General features: G+C 34.4%; 3 protein-coding genes across 6 annotated transcripts; 1 reads left to right on the top strand and 2 right to left on the bottom strand.

Annotated features, from left to right (window-relative positions):
* The first annotated feature begins 8,754 nt into the window (after positions 1-8,754).
* LOC148566010 (secreted RxLR effector protein 161-like) lies at positions 8,755-9,231 on the top strand. Its single transcript, XM_088487336.1, has one exon. The coding sequence runs from the start codon at positions 8,755-8,757 to the stop codon at positions 9,229-9,231; it is 477 nt and encodes a 158-aa protein (XP_088343462.1).
* Positions 9,232-10,357: 1,126 nt separating this feature from the next.
* Positions 10,358-15,439, bottom strand: LOC148566009 (uncharacterized). 4 transcript variants are annotated; one of them, XM_088487897.1, is made up of 4 exons: positions 12,057-15,416; positions 11,526-11,613; positions 10,824-11,123; positions 10,359-10,693 (listed from the first exon to the last, which is right to left on the bottom strand). In XM_088487897.1, exon 1 carries the CDS (start codon positions 14,377-14,379, stop codon positions 13,720-13,722), a length of 660 nt encoding a protein of 219 aa, XP_088344023.1. In that variant the 5' UTR covers positions 14,380-15,416; the 3' UTR covers positions 10,359-10,693; positions 10,824-11,123; positions 11,526-11,613; positions 12,057-13,719. The 4 variants fall into 4 exon arrangements, with proteins under 4 accessions (XP_088344025.1, XP_088344023.1, XP_088344026.1 ...); XM_088487899.1 differs by having other exon boundaries at positions 10,358-11,123; positions 11,526-11,610; XM_088487900.1 differs by having other exon boundaries at positions 10,359-11,123; positions 12,057-15,439.
* Positions 14,428-15,396, bottom strand: LOC107644177 (uncharacterized). Its single transcript, XM_088487901.1, has one exon. It carries the CDS (start codon positions 15,394-15,396, stop codon positions 14,428-14,430), a length of 969 nt encoding a protein of 322 aa, XP_088344027.1.
* Positions 15,440-16,519: the final 1,080 nt, after the last annotated feature.

Here is a 16,519-nt window from a genome sequence, read left to right as displayed (position 1 = left end):
AGTTTAGCAAGTATAGCAGGTATCATTCCTCCACCGTCTTTTAGCAAAGGGAAGGGTTAGGCGTCAAGAAAGGAGTAAGAGACAGAGAGAAGGAAAGGAGGGTATGAAAGAAATGTTTATTTTAGTGATTTTGCATAATGTTTTAGTCTTGTCCATGTGTATCCAAACATAAGATTGGACATTATATTAGTGTATTATACATTATATCCGAATACAATACATAGAAAATAATTTTTAGTATCTCTATTCTATTGTTTCTGTCTCAATATCATGTTTTATCCTATCCACAAAACAAACGCAGCCAAAATAATCTAAATTGTAGTGATTTTCTAAGCACGCATTTCAAATTTGAAATTATGGCGGATAAATCTCCATCATGACTATGAGAAGAATTAGACGTAACATATACAAATGGAGTAGTCCAACTAGAATAAAATCCATCATTTACAAACTCTATCCTTATCTTTTATTTAACTGTATTATATTTGATTTGCTCTATTTGTCTTTCTTTCAAGGTGTTTGGAAATCTCTTGGTAGAAATTGAATTCAATTCCAGTATTTGAAACAAAAATAATTAAATTAATTTAGATAGAATTTAATTCAATTCCGTTATTTTCTCTCAAAATCAATTCTGACCCAAATAGGTCTGATTTGGAATTCCATTCCATTGGGATTTTACTTAAAATTTAAAATGTCTAAAATATCTTTATAATTTAATTACTTCTTCTTAACTTTCGTCACTCACATTCTTTCAATGCCTCCCACCTTCCAACACACTCTCTCTTCTCTTACCACCTTCATTCTCTTTCCTTCCCTTCCCTTTCCTTCAAGTCACTTAATATAATATATACCTATTTTGAAAGGTCTAGTATGTAGATCTAAAAAAATTATCCACACACATAGATTTTATGTGTTTAACTTAGATTAATGACACCAAGTATTTGTCAATACGTCTGAAAATTTCAAGTGAAGTTGTGTTAATTATGACACCAGCAAAAAGTGGCATAATTTTATTCCATTTTAATAACATAGATTAGTTGCTATAATCTGCCGTTAATAACTAGTTTTGTTTTACTTGTTATGTCCTTAGACCACTCAACAAGTTATGTTTTGGTAGTTCATGTTTATTTTCTGTTGTTGGTTTATCGTGGGAATCAAACATGAAGAATGATGTGGAATTTAAAGTCCACAAACTAATCGGCAAGTACACTGGGTCATACCAAGTAATACCTTAGGTGAGTGAGGGTTGATCCCACGAGAATTGATGGACCAAGCAACAATGATTGAGTGATTCACTTAGTCAGACAAGCAGAAAATGATGTTTTGGAGTTCAAAAGTATCAAACAGTGATTTAGAAAGCAAATAGTAAAATTGGTGTGAAAAGATATGTGAGAAAACAGTTAAGGCTTTAGCGTTGTTTATTTTATGGATTTCTATTTCTTACCAACTATTTTAATCATGCAAGATTCAATTTATGGCAAACTGTGATTGACTAAACCTAATTTCTCAATGATTTAGTCTCCTCTAACCTAGTCAGCCGTCAATCCCTTGGTCACTTAATTTCGATTAAAGGTTTAAGTCCGATTCTAGTCTATTAGCCACAAAAACCTAATTACCCAAATATGAGAGGATTATATGTCACGTATCTCGTTAAGTCCAAGCAATTAGTGTTTAGGAGGAATTACTTTCAAGCTTTTGTCCAAGTAAATTACTTTTCCAAGATTTAACAAGAACTCAATTAGAAAAAGGGTTATCTTCCAATATACCCTAATTCCTAGGATGAAGAACGAAAGCAAATCCTTGAAATTGAAATCAATGCATTAATTAAAACAGAGAGGCAATAGTATTAATCCATATAATAAACAAAGCTCCTAACCTTAACCAAGGAGGTTTAGTTACTCATGACTCAAAGAGAAAACTAGGGTTCTAAAAAGTGTAAACTATGGAATGAAGTGCGTAAGAGAAAAGATCCCCGAAGGGCTAAATATTTTTCCTTTTATATCTGACCTAATTTGATTTGAAACTAAAATAAAATAATAAATTCTAAACCTAAAAGATTTTATTTGTAAATAAAAATAATTAAAACAAAATAAAATACAATAATTAAAAGTCAAATCCAACTAAAGATACTCATTTGGTGAAGATTGATCCGCATCATTGGCGCTAAATGCCAGATTCGGTGTTTAGTGCCCCAGGTGGTAGAAACTCCCATTTCGATTTTGACTCCTTGGTGCTAAGTTGCGTTTAGCACCGCTAGTGGTAGAGAGCTTTCAATCGTTTCTGGCTTGCTGGCACTAAACGCCAGGCTTAGCGTTTAGCACCCCTGGTGGCTGAGGCTTGGCACGTATTACAAGGCTTCTGGCGCTAAACGCCCAGGTCCGCGTTTAGTGTCAGCTTGGTTGATTCCAAACTCTTCTCTTTTTTTGTACACGCACTCTACCAAACCGATCCAAACTTCATCTGAAATAATTAAAACACCAAAGCAATTCAAAGTAGCATCTAAAGAGGCTTCAAACACTAAAATCTAATTAAAACTCAATAATTTCACCTCTAAAATAAATAAAAAATAAAAAAAGATGTTCATGCATTAAAGAACTATTTAATTTTTTAATTAATAATAATGTTTTTTAAATTTAATATTTTTAGATTAATCTAATTTTTATTTTTTTAAAAGAGGTGAACAAATTTTAGTTGAAAAAAATAGTTAAAAAATATAATTTTTTAATTATTTCATATAATTTAATATATAAATATATTTATTATTTAAATATGATGTTATATTAATAAAGGATAAAGTTATCTAATATCTATTATAAAATTTTAATTCATTTGATAAACTGTTAGTTGATATAGATCATTATAATATCATATGCTAATTATAGTGAAGCTGGGTTAGTTAGAGATTACTAACTGTTAACTTACCTTAGTTAGTTAGTTGGCTTTAGCTTAACTAGAGTTGGTTAGTCCACATGTTGTTGTATATATAGTGCAGCTATACCGAACTTTACCTTTGTGATTTTCCATTCTCTTTCAACAAGAAATCTGAATTATTTAACCAATTTCTCTGCTTCTCTTCTTTCTCTCTTTCTGTCTCTAAACCTTCCACAATTCTAATTTTCACATGGTGCGGTGAGCATGGAAGGTTCACATCAGTGAGAGGAATCGATTGAAGCTCAAGAGGAAGAATAGGTTGTTGTTGAAAGCTCCCGATTCGGCCCATCCATGGCGAATGAGGAGTGAATAGAAGATCCATTCGAAGCGGCGGAGGACGAGTATTTTCCAAGCGACATTCAATATCTCACGAAACTTCTGAACCAACTTTCAAGATTTGAAAACCTACACCTGCAAAACAAGATGAACTAGAATCCACCATTCGTCACTGTAAGTTCGAATTGAAGGTGAATATCATGGTGCCTAAAATGTAGTGCCTATTTACTTAAAAGAGTTAAAAATCAATATTTAATTTAAAGAAAAAACAACCATTTGTACCCATGAATTTTACGAATGCTGACAAAAGTACCCATTAAAGAAGGAAACTAACGTTGTATCCATCAAAGATGGATTCCGTACGACAAAAGTACCCAAATCCTAAATTTATGTTGACTTTTTAATAAAATTCCAGAATTACCCCCACCATTATCTTCAACCCTTCCTCTCTTCTTTCCCAAATCTCAAACACCTCCATTACCTAAAAATCCTAATCTCAATACCTAAAAACCCCGAATTATCATTTTCCTAACCTTAATCTCAATACCCCTCTCAACAAATTTCAACCCTCTCTTTATTCAGCAATTTAACCTTTTTTCTTCTTCTTCTTCTATGGATTCAATGAACTTGCTGGGTTTCTCTCTCTCTCCTCAAGAACAACACACTACTACTACTACTCATCATCATCAAACTCGTTTTGGGCTATTCAATCCCACTGCACAAGATGATGTAACTGCTGCTGATGATGGAAACTGCTTTGATCTCACTCCTTCCACTCATGCCGCTACTACTCTCAACCTCCCTCCTTTTTCCATCTATCAAGAACCCTTCAACAATCATCATCACCTTTCTACTCATCAAGGTTTAATAATTTCTTTTCTCTTTTAATTTTTCTATTATTATTACAAATTACTCTTTTTTTTTAATTTTTCTTTATCATCATAGATTGGAAGGAGAATAACTACATCAACCAAAACCTGCTATTGGAAACTTCATGCAACAACAATAACAATGTCGACAACAACCACCACCACTATCACCAACAACCCAAGCTGGAGAACTTACTCGGTGGACACTCCTTCGCCGATCATCATCATGAATACGGTGCCAACTCATCGGGAGACTACCTCTTCCAAAACTGCTCTCAGCCGGAAGTTACAGCAGGAGGAGGAGAAGGCTCCGCCGGCGACAGTGGTGGAAGCACAAACTCAATACACCATCAACACGTGTTGGTGAAGGAGGTGGTAAAATTGATGAAAAGAATAAAGAGAGGGTTGAAATTTGTTGAAAGGGGTATTGAGATTAGGGTTAGGAAAATGATAATTTGGGGTTTTTAGGTATTGAGATTAGGGTTTTTAGGCAATGAAGGTATTTGAGATTTAGGAAAGAAGAGAGGAGGGGTTGAAGATAATGATGGGGGTAATTCTGGAATTTTATTAAAAAGTCAACATAAATTTAGGATTTGGCTACTTTTGTTGTACGGAATCCATCTTTGATGGATACAACATTAGTTTTCTTCTGTAATGGCTACTTTTGTCAGCGTTCGTAAAGTTCATGGGTACAAATGGTTGTTTTTTCTAATTTAAAAGATATAAAAATAATTTTTAAAAATTTAAAGCTTACTACAAAAAGAAAGTTAGGCAAAATTTAGGCACCAAGTCATAGGCACCATAGAATTGGCCCGAATTGAAACTATGACACACACAATTCCTATTACATGCATCCAGAAGAGAACCCTGGAATCTCCATTGTGAATGTGACACTAAATGCATCTAACTACCATTCTTGGGCTCGTGCAATGTGATTAGCCCTTAAATAAAAGAATAAGTTGCAACTTATTGATGGCTCATTACCTAAACCTGATGAGAATGACAAGAATTTTTTGGGGTGGGAGAAGTGTAACACATACATCGTTGCTTGGATAAATTTCTCACTCACTAGTGAAATTTTCCAAAGTGTAATCTGGAATGAGAATGCTTGTGACATGTGGAATGACCTTAAACACACATACCACCATGGAGATGTCTTTAGGGTAGCTGAATTGGAAGAAAAATATATAGTGAGAATTAGGGTGACCTAAGCCTAACTGCGTATTGCACAAAATTGAGAGCCCTATGGTAGGAACTGGACTATCTGGAATCGATCCCTCAATGCTATTGTGGAGCTGAGTGTATGTGTGGATTAGGCGTGGTTAGAAAATATAGAAGAAACAAGCAAGAGAGACAATTGCACTCCCCTGATGTGAGTGAATCTCGAATTCTCATGAGCTCAGCTGATTCGATTTGAAAGTGCAAGACACCAACACCCTCCTCCAAACGGTAATTTTCGAGAAAGAGAAAGGTCAAACAGAGGTTGAAAAGGTAGAGGACCACCTAAAATATGCTCTTACTAAAATAAGATAGGGCATTTGGTAGATACCTGTTACAAGAAGCATGGGTTACCCCCTCACACGAGACAGCAACCATACAGAACCATGAATTGCACAATCACAGCACTTGGCAATGAAATTGGAAAAGTCAGTGGCAGTCAATTGGATTTGACTCAAAAGGAAGACGATGAGAATTCTCATCTCATGATATCTCAAGAACAAAGAGAAACATTAATTGCATTACTTCAACAAGGGAATAACCAAAATAACATTGCTCAGCAAAACCAGCCTATACAGAACCACACAGGTATACCAATTTATATTCTGCACATGAGTTCATATATTTCACACATCTTATTCATAAAATATTTTTTTTTTCAAATTCATGGATAATAGATAGTGGTGTAACTGACCATGTGTCCTTTTTCCTCAAATTTTTTTAGCTATCACTACATTGATCCCATTCTTGTGAAATTGCTTGATGGAAGCCAAACCTTGACAAAAATAGTTGGAATAGTGGTTTGTTCAAATAACCCGTATCTCACTGAAGTGTTGTATATACCGTCTTTTACCTTTAATCTACTGTCAGTATCTAAGGCTACAAAACAATTAAATTACCACTTTTTTATGACTGACATGTGCTGTGAGATACAGGACAGGAATACTTCGAAGATGATTGAGTGTGCTAAGGAATCAAATGGACTTTACACATTGAGAGTCAGCCCATTATGCTCACAAACTACCACCATATCTGCATCAATACCCTACACATCAGAGATTTCTAAAACTGCACCACAAATCTCTCTTCAATCACCACGCACAACAAAAGCTGCACAACATTCTACACACCACACTCACATGTTTTGAAAATATAGCATAGAAAATAATGCCAAATTATGGCATTTAAGATTGGGGCATGTCCTTGAAAGTAGATCTATTGTAATAAAGATTGATTTTTCCTTCATAGAATGCACAGGTTATGTTGAACCTTGTGATCCTTGCCATTTTGGCAAACAAAAGAAATTATCTTTTACAAGAAACATTACACAATCTTCTAAAGCTTTTGATTTGGTACATCTAGACATATGGGGGCCCTTAGCCATCCCTTCAATTAATGGACATCGATATTTTTTAACAATCGTTGATGACAAAACCAGGTTCACCTGGGTTCATTTTTTCAAATTAAGTCTGAAGTACCAATCCTAGTAAAGAATTTTGTAACACACATTGAGAAACAGTTTGGAAAAATTGTCAAGTGTTTCAGGTCCAATAATGGACCCAATTTAATTTGATTTCATTTTTTAAAGAAAAATGCATCATTCATCAAACATCCTGTGTCAAAACACCACAACAAATGGTGTGGTAGAGAGAAAGCACCAACACCTATTGGGCATGGCTAGAGCACTTTTATTTCACTCTTCAATTCCGAAATCCTTTTGGACTTATGCTGTTAGCCATGCCGCCTTTCTCGTAAATAGGTTACCAAGCATCGCTTTAAAGGACATAGCACCTTATGAACTATTTTTTTTGAAAAACCAGATTTACCGAGTTTGAAAGTTTTTTGTTGCTTGGCTTATGCTACCACCCTCACCGCACATAGAAAGAAGTTAGACAAACGGGCAAGGAAGTGTGTGTTCTTAGGCTATAAGTTACACACTAAAGGTTTTATCTTGTATGACATTAATTCAAGAGAACTGTTTCTATCTAGAAATGTTCAATTCTACGAGAAAGTGTTTTCTTTTGAAAAGAATTCAGATTCTACACCTCAAGGTCATGTGCATGCACATAGTCAGCATATAGATAACACAAACTTGTTTTCTCCCATATATGACGAGCATAAAAACCATTCGAATTAAATTTTTTAGCACACACAATTTCGCACTAGCCCAGGACAACAATCACAATCTGTCGAGTCAAAAAATCATATATTGACACCCCTTCATCCACCAATTGAAAACCAGGAATCGCATTCATCCCAGCATACACCATTACCACCACTACATTCACATCACTCATCACCTCCACAAATTATTCACCCCACTGCTGTCCAAAGACCGAACAGAATTAGAAAACCACCAGTCTATTTGGATGACTATCAATGTGCATTGTTACCATCATCAGGACACATTCAATCACCAGGTACCCTCTTTCCAAATATATCACTTACCAGTAACTTTCACCGAATTACAGAGCTTTTTCTTTAGCTGTGTCCACCATTTCAGAACCAAAATCATAGAATGAAGCAATTCAACATCTTTGTTGGAAGAATGCAATAAATGCTGAACTTCTTGCTCTTGAAAATAACAAGACATGGGTGCTTACCAAACTGCCTCCTGGGAAGAATGCAATTGGATCTAAATGGGTTTTTAAGGTGAAATTCAACGCTGATGGGACTGTTGAAAGGCATAAGGCCAGGCTGGTGGCTAAAGGTTTTAATAAAAAAGAGGGATTCGATTATTTTGACACCTTCAGTCCGGTGGTTTGCATGGCAACACTATGTGTTTTACTTTCTATCGCAGTCCCCAAGCTGTGGTATCTACACCAATTAGATGTCAATACGGCGTTTCTTCATGGGGATTTGCCGGAAGAGGTATACATGAAGGTCCTTGATGGTCTTGAAGCCCCTGCTGGATCAGTTTGCAAGCTTAACAAGTCACTTTATGGACTAAAACAAGCTAGTCGCCAGTGGAATACTAAGCTTGTCTCAGTCTTATCTGAAGCTAGATACGTACAATCCAAGTCAGACTATTCACTCTTCACTCGGCAAACTCCATCTAATTTCATAGCCATTATAGCCTATGTTGATGACTTGGTTTTGGCAGGCGACGACATTCAAGAAATTACCCGGATCAAACAGCTACTGGATACCCACTTCAGCATCAAGGACCTGGGAAAACTCAAATATTTTCTTGGCATGGAAGTTGCATACAACACTAAGGGGCTTGCTTTGTTGTAAAAGAAATACACTACAGATTTGATAGAGGAATTTGGGTTGATTGAAGCCAAACCCGTATACACACCGATAAATTATTCCACTCATCTATCAAAGGCCTCTGGAGACCCTATAAATGATTCAAAGCTCTATCATCGCCTCATTGATAAACTACAGTATTTGACTAACAACAAGGCCAGATATTGCATTTGCCGTGGGTAAACTCAACTAGTACCTAGAGTCCCCAATGACTAAATACTATAAAGCTGCTCTGCGGATACTTCGCTACCTCAAGAAGCCCCCTATTGCAAGTCTCTTCTTCCCTCTCAGCACTGATTTCAGCCTCACTGGGTTTGCGAGCGCTGACTGGGCAACTTGTCTAGACACAAGGAGATCTGTTTCTGGCTACTGTTTCTTCCTAGGGACCACCTTAATCTCTTGGAAGAGCAGCAAGCAGCAAACTGTGTCTCGATCATCTTCAGAGGCGGAATACCGAGCATTGGCAAATGCGACGTGTGAAGGTCTGTGGCTTCTTCAGTTATTAAGAACTCTTGGCATTGATCATGCGCAGCCATTCACCCTCTATAGCAATAGCCAATCCGCATTTCACATGGCTGCTAATCCAGTTCTGCATGAGAGGACGAAGCACATAGAGGCTGACTGCCACATTGTGCGAGACATGGCCAATGAGGGGATCTTGAAGCTTCCCTGTCACATCTGCTAACCAAACAACAGATTTGCTCAACAAAACACTTGCTCCAGGACCTTTCTATTCATGTTATCGCAAACTAGGATTGTTAGATGTTTACCCTCCTAGTTTGAGGGGGATGTTAGTTGATATAGATCGTTACTATACCATATGCTAATTATAGTAAAGCTAGTTAATTAGAGATTACTAACTGTTAACTTACCTTAGTTAGTTAGTTGGTTTTAACTTAACTACAGTTGGTTAGTCCACATGCTGTTGTATATATAGTGCAGCTATACCGAATTTTACCTTTGTAATTTTTTATTCTCTTTCAACAAGAAATCTGAATCATTTTACCACTTTTTTTGCTTCTCTTTCTTCTCGCTTTCTGTCTCTCAACCTTTCACAGTTCCAATTTTCACATAAATATTCTAAATATTGGAATTCAATTCAATTTTATAATTTTGTTAATTTATTATAAATATTAAAATTCAATTTAATTTTAGCTGAAATTCAATTATTGATAGAATTCAATTTAATTCTATATTATTAAAAGTTTTTAAAGTATTGCAAAATAAAAAAAATTGTTGAAATGGTTAATACTCAATTCTTCTTCTCTTGAGTATTCTATGTATGTCGACTAACAATTCGTTACCAAGCACTCCTAACACCATATAGAATATGGCTGTTATTAATTAATTAAGCATTTAAATTATTTTATAATTAACAAAACAAAACAAAAAAATACACGTTGATTATTAAGAATTGTTCCATTATCATGAAATATAAAAGAAAATTGTGAACCCCTAACAAGTTTCTTCTTTCTTTCTTTTTTTTAACTCTTTTCTGAAATTGCCAATAGAAAATGGTAAGAAAATAAATAATTGACAATTAATAATTCATCATTCGACAAGAATACAAGAATTAGACAAGAGTTTATATCATATATCTCTTATTTATTTATTTCAACAATTTCTTCCTTGCACAATTATTCGACCTTTGTATTTATTTATTTTAATTACTTTAATTAACATAACAAATAGTAATATTTTTTAAGAAATAAGAGACGTTAAAAAAAATCTATCAAATTTTGTTTTCTTATTCTAAATTCAATAGTAATGCTCAAAATGATATTGAATAATTTTAACTGAGTTATACATTGGAGTCAAAAGATAATTTGCATCCTCAACAAGATATATATATATATATATATATAAAGAAAAAAAAACTCAAGATAACACGATGTTATCAAGTGTAAAAACGAAAAAATTTAGAAAATCCGTTCTCCTTCTTTTTGGAGATTTAATAATAACAATTATATATTCTTCTTAGGCATTCTATTCATTTTCGTCACCAAAATTGCTAAAGCCTCCTTAGACAATGAAATAGCAGAGCATGAAAAGAAGAAAGTGCCATATTCCATGAGCCCAAACTATGTGATTGAATAAATCCTCCTCCATCTGTTGCGGGTCGAAGACTTCTTCCCCTTTTGCAAACTCTGATTCATATTTTTCATAGAGAAATCTTTTATCAACATAAAACAAGATCTTTTTTAAATCATATTAAGGAATTCCTTAGTTCAGACCGAAAAAACAATGTTACTCGATCATTATCAAACTAACTGCAACCTTTTTTTTGTCTGTGAGGATCCCACTAGAGCGCCTTCTACTTCTAATAGGCTATGAACTAGATCAGAATCATTTTCAACAAGTTCATAAGAAGTGATCCCATTTTTTTCATCAAGTCCGGATAGAGACCAAAGGTCTTGAGCAATCGATCCGGCAAAACAACTCAAAAGATAAAGAAGTATGTTAATTCCTTCGTGCTCGTTCTAAGTTTGACGTGCCATTTGTACAAATAAGAATCCCCCTCGACAACTTGGATTTGGCCCTGAAATGCTACCTCTTGTAGCATTCAGTTGCAAAGAGCTGTTCCTCCCAAAACATGTCAATGATAGTACTTAGTAGAATAGTTCAATTGAGAGGTTCTTGAAAGAACAATGATAGTCTGTGTGTGCAATTTTGATGCATTCTGGTTAAAGCTTGAGTCCAAAAACAATGTCTAAAGTGAAAAGCTATTTGAATCAGCCCTTATATATATCTTGTAATGTAACCTTCCATAGAATTATAGAAATGACATTGTTTTCAGCAATTTTTCTTAACAGAGTTTTGTTTAAGAGTAAAAGTAAGAAAAAAATAATAATCAAACATTAAATTTCTTATGCAATTATGCATTTATCAGATTAAATTGACTACATTTTATCCTTTTGATATGGTTTCCCATACATTGCTGTTCATAACTTTTCAACATCAACAATGTATTGGTCTTACCTTAGTTATTGATACATATTCCATGATTGAGCCTTCTCATGCTTACATTGTCTCTGGTTTGTGGCACTTGAGAACCGCTGATTTGCTTCTGCAATGGTTTCGACACCAGCATTAAAATAAACCATGATTATACCCTTCACAAGATCAAATGAATATTTCCTGTACTTATTTGTGAAAAAGGAAATTTTAATCAAAGCAAGTCTAAAAATTGATTTATGCACCACAAAATAATAGTATATGAACAACCTAATTTAATAATGCTAAGATTAATTCCTCAATGTGTATAGCAACATCAAACATATTCTATCTTGTTTGAGATTGAATTAATTTATGTTTATTAATGCTGTCTGAAGAGTGATTTTTTGTGAAAGCAACTATTAGTCACTTCCATCTAAAACTGATTTTGAAGCTTAAAATCCAATGAGTATGGGTTCAACTAGAAACCAAATAAGCTAAGAAAATATTAATTTGAGTGTCTCAATTTATTAAGAAGGAGATAAATTGAAATTCAAGTATAAAGAAAATTCATACTGGAGAAGTTCAATTTTTGTCTGCCCCAAGCTGCAACTTAACATGCTTCAGTGTACCTAGGAATCAATAAGGTAGATCGGTATTACTCGTGGAACAAAGATGAAAACCATGTCAAGAATCCAAAATACTCAACCACCAATACAGGTTCAAAATCAGTTTGATAAAATAAGTTAATCAGCAACGAGGCTATATCACAGTTCAACTTTTGATCCCAAAAGAAATTGTACTAACATTCAAAGATATTCTAAAAAAATGCAACCTCAAATTGTACAACATTGTTTCACTTTTAATTCTTTATTCTAACCTCAGCCATCACAATGCAAAGAAGATTTAGAAAAACCAAAGGAATAGGTGTAAAAACAATTGTACTTGGAGTTAGAATCACCAGATCTTTAACAAACAACAAAACTCCAAACCATGTTTTAATAATAAAAGCTTTTTCAACATGTTTAAACAATGTCAATACAATAATCCCTATATAGGATTTCAACAAGTAATGAAACAGTTCAACTACGCATTAACAGAAAATCTCTGTGAAGAGCTATTTCATATGTACGTATTTTCGGTTGGTTAAGTTTCTAAGAATCACAACTGAGTAACACTAACTATGAAAATGACCAAAGGTTTTAAGATACTTCATATTTAAACCATATTACCCAAATTCACATTGTGTGATAACATACTTTAATATACAGATTTCTTCAGCTCAGATTGTAAAAAAGATCAAAACGTCAAAAACGGTTAACAAAAAAGTGGGGTCATGCATTTAGCAGATGAATTTGTTTTGAAGATAGCAGCGAAAATCATATACCTATGCCATTAATCTTAGGCTCTTGGCACTACATATCTTTTCCTAGGAAATTCAGTCAAATAAAGCACAGTTGCTCAGAACACCAATCATGAGCTCTAGGTTACTATCAAGAAATGTTAAGCACTAACAAATCAGTTACAACAAAGAATATCTACCAAAACAGGATGCATTATAGCCATGGCAACAAACAGAGACTCAAAAGTCATCCAATAACAAAAGTTCAAAATTCATTCATAATAATGAGATAACCAAAACCGCTGCTATTGAGTTCATGATAATTCCCAAATCCTCCAATCCAATTGCCACAAAATTTAAAGCTTTGTAATAATTTCAACAATAATAGAAAAATTATTAATTTGAGTTGATGTATCTTACCTTCTATAAACCATTCAATAAGCCTCTAGCAATCATTTCCCAAAAGAGAATAAATATGGGGGAGTTTACTTTAAATATGGGGGAAATGAAAAGATCGAAAGACAATAAGAGTGCAGGGAAGCTTCACAACTAACAAGGATTCCCTTTGAATGATGAAAATCACAACTGTTTCAGCTTAGGAATAAATTAACACCAATGCACATATATAATTACAAAAACAAAAAAGGAAATAATGATAGATCCTTCAAGCCACATATAACAGCCATCTAGTCACCGAAAATGCCATAAAATAAGCTACGGCAAAGAAAACACTTAGGTGTGGGTAAAGCAGAATAAAGAATCACAATCATGTGAAGATCTAAAAGCATTAGTATCGAATGGAAAGTTGATCGAGAAGATGGTAACAAAACACAAGTTAAAAAGAAAGAGATACAAGCAACATTTTGTGATGTCTAACAAGAAGAATCTCATCTACTTTTATCCTTGCAATAGGCCTCTAGATATCATCTCACGAAGAAGTTTCTCCGCTTTATCATTTTCACCATTTTCAAATAGAGCACGAATGATTGTTTCATAAGTCACAGCATTGGGTAAGCAACCATTGTCTTCCATTTTTGCCATGAGTGCCAATGCTTCGAGAAGCAGACCCTCTTTGCAAAGCCCATTGATCACAATGGTGTATGTCCGCACATTTGGACGATAGCCTTTAATGGAAAGATCTTGAAAAATCTCTTTTGCATTTTTAAGTCTTCCACTTTTGCACAGGCCATCTATAAGTATGTTGTATGTATACATATCTGGTTCAATGCCACACTCTTTCATTTGATTGAATAACATAAGTGCCTTGTCATGTTGTTTGATATTGAACAAAGCATCCAGCAAAGAACTGTAAGTGACTATATCAGCAGGTTGACCTCGATCATGCATCTTTTCAAGAAGCTCCAAAGCACAAAGGATTCTCCTTGATTTTCCTAAGCCATCAACTAGAGTATTGTAAGTTACCGTGTTAGGAACCAAGTTCTTGCGACCCATCTCTTCGAAGAGATTCAAGGCATCATCGATCATTTTACTTTTGCAAAAGCCATTAATCATGATATTGTAACTCCGAACATTAGGAAACACTTTATTCTCGGCCATTGTGTTGAATAAATATTTTGCCTTATTTACCTGATTAACCAAACAATATCAATCCATTAAGCTGGTATAAGTAACCACATCTGGTTTCACACCATGTTTTGACATTACAGCCAATACACTCTTAGCATCTTTGATCTTTCCTTCCTTGCATAGCCCATCAATCAAAGTATTATAGGTATAAACATTAGGAGTAATGTTTCTAAGCACCATATCACTTAACAAATCAACGGCTTCCTTATATTGACCCTCAAGACACAATCCAAAAATGAGACAACTGTATGTGATAACATCTGGAGAAATTCCCTTAGCAAGCATTTCAGAGAATAAATGAAAAGCCTGACTTACAAGTGTATCCTTGCAGAGGCTATCAATAATTGCGCTGTACATGAAGACATTAGGAGCAATGCCATACCGTGGGATCTTTCTCAACATTTGAATAGCAGCTGATGTGTGGCCGGTCTTACAGAGGCCATTGATCAAAGTCCCATAAGTGACTTGATTAAAGTGAAATCCATGAGCCAGCACTCTGTCATGAAAGCGCACTGCTTTTTCAACACTACCACAGAGACAGAGACCTTTCATGAGTGTATTCAATGTTACCGTATTAGGTTGATAATCCATTCTGAAAATCTTAGCCAATACAGAGAAAGCAAGCGTCATACGACCCATGCCGCAACAACAATTAATCACGATGCTCAAAGTAAATAAGTCGGGAGCGATTCCCCTGGCTTGCAATTGCTGAAAAAGGGAAATGGCTGTGGAGAAATGGTTGGTCTTGGCAAGAGATCCCAAAATCTTGGTGAATTGGATGATGGATGGAGGGCGACGCATAGAGAGCATGCGAGTGAAGGAATCAACAGCTTCATCAAGTGATTGGGGCTGAGAGTGAGAGTGTAGGGATGAAGTTGAAGGGAAGCAAAGACGGAGAGCGGAATAGGGAACACAATAAGGAGAGGGATTTGGGATTTGAAGAGCATACCTTAACATGATTCGTGAGAATGAGAGGAATGACAACATTCTGGCAACCACCAACAGAGTGAGGGTACAATCAAGCTTGTTCGAGGTTATTTGTTTAATTGTTTCTGCTTTTACTATCTTATTTAGGCCACGGATTTTAGTAATTTCAAATTGAACCCTCTGTTTTCTTTTTTTGTAATTCTACATTTACCCCTACGATTTTTACTTTCCAAATTTTCCCTCTCCACCGTTAAACATAATTTGTGGTGGTCAGTATTTTTTCCAGAGTCAAGAAGGAAAGTAAATTTTTTTTGTTTTGAAATTAATTTTTTTAATAAAGTGGTAGAATGACTTATCGAGAAGTAGATAAGTTATATATTTCTACTTCTTCAAAAAGCTGTAAATTAACTTTTCGAGAAGTTAAAATTTTTTTCTAAAATGCTGCCAAATACGCAGATTTTAACTTTTCATAATCAAAAAAAAAAAAAAAAAAAGTAGCTTTTGCTACTTCCCAAACGGGCTCTAAATTTGGTACATATTTGCATGTATGTAAGTGTAGTAGGCAGATACTGAATTTGATATTGTTCATGTTGGATTGGAATTTATATTCTTCTGCAAATAATCATCAATTCTATTCCATAGGAAACCGTTTTATAATTTTCATTCCCCATTTACTTCTATTTTTTGTAATTTAAATTTCGAGTGACAAATGGCATAACATTTGTTTTAGAAACAAAGTTAAAAGTATACTCCTTTCTTTAAATTATACTATTTAAAAATATAACATAATTTCTTGGGTGATAATTTTATCTGCAAAATATATTAGAACTTTAAGCTAAAATAATTCTGTTGTTTTCACCATTTTCCCCTGACAATAAAACATACCATTTTAAGACAGAAGTTTATACTTACGTCCAGCTCCTCACTTTTATTTGCTAGTAACTCTAGTTTAGTGTTGCCCACAACAGAATCCTATTTAATTACTGTGGTGCTTGCTCAATTGCTAGTTTTGTTATTTTTCTATTACGTATAATTGCAACATAGGCTTCATCTAGCTAACCTTGCATTTCTTCTAGTGTTTTATAATTTTGCAATCTCTTGTCATTTAACTTCTTCAAGGTCAACTAGTATATTGAGAATGACATAATCTCAATCATGGTTATTAATGAATTGTTATTATGTA

This window comes from Arachis ipaensis, chromosome B5 (genome assembly GCF_059453495.1).
Source record: "Arachis ipaensis isolate K30076 ecotype BB chromosome B5, ASM5945349v1, whole genome shotgun sequence".
Taxonomy (NCBI): Eukaryota; Viridiplantae; Streptophyta; class Magnoliopsida; order Fabales; family Fabaceae; genus Arachis; species Arachis ipaensis.
This window is presented reverse-complemented; position numbering and strand designations above follow the sequence as displayed.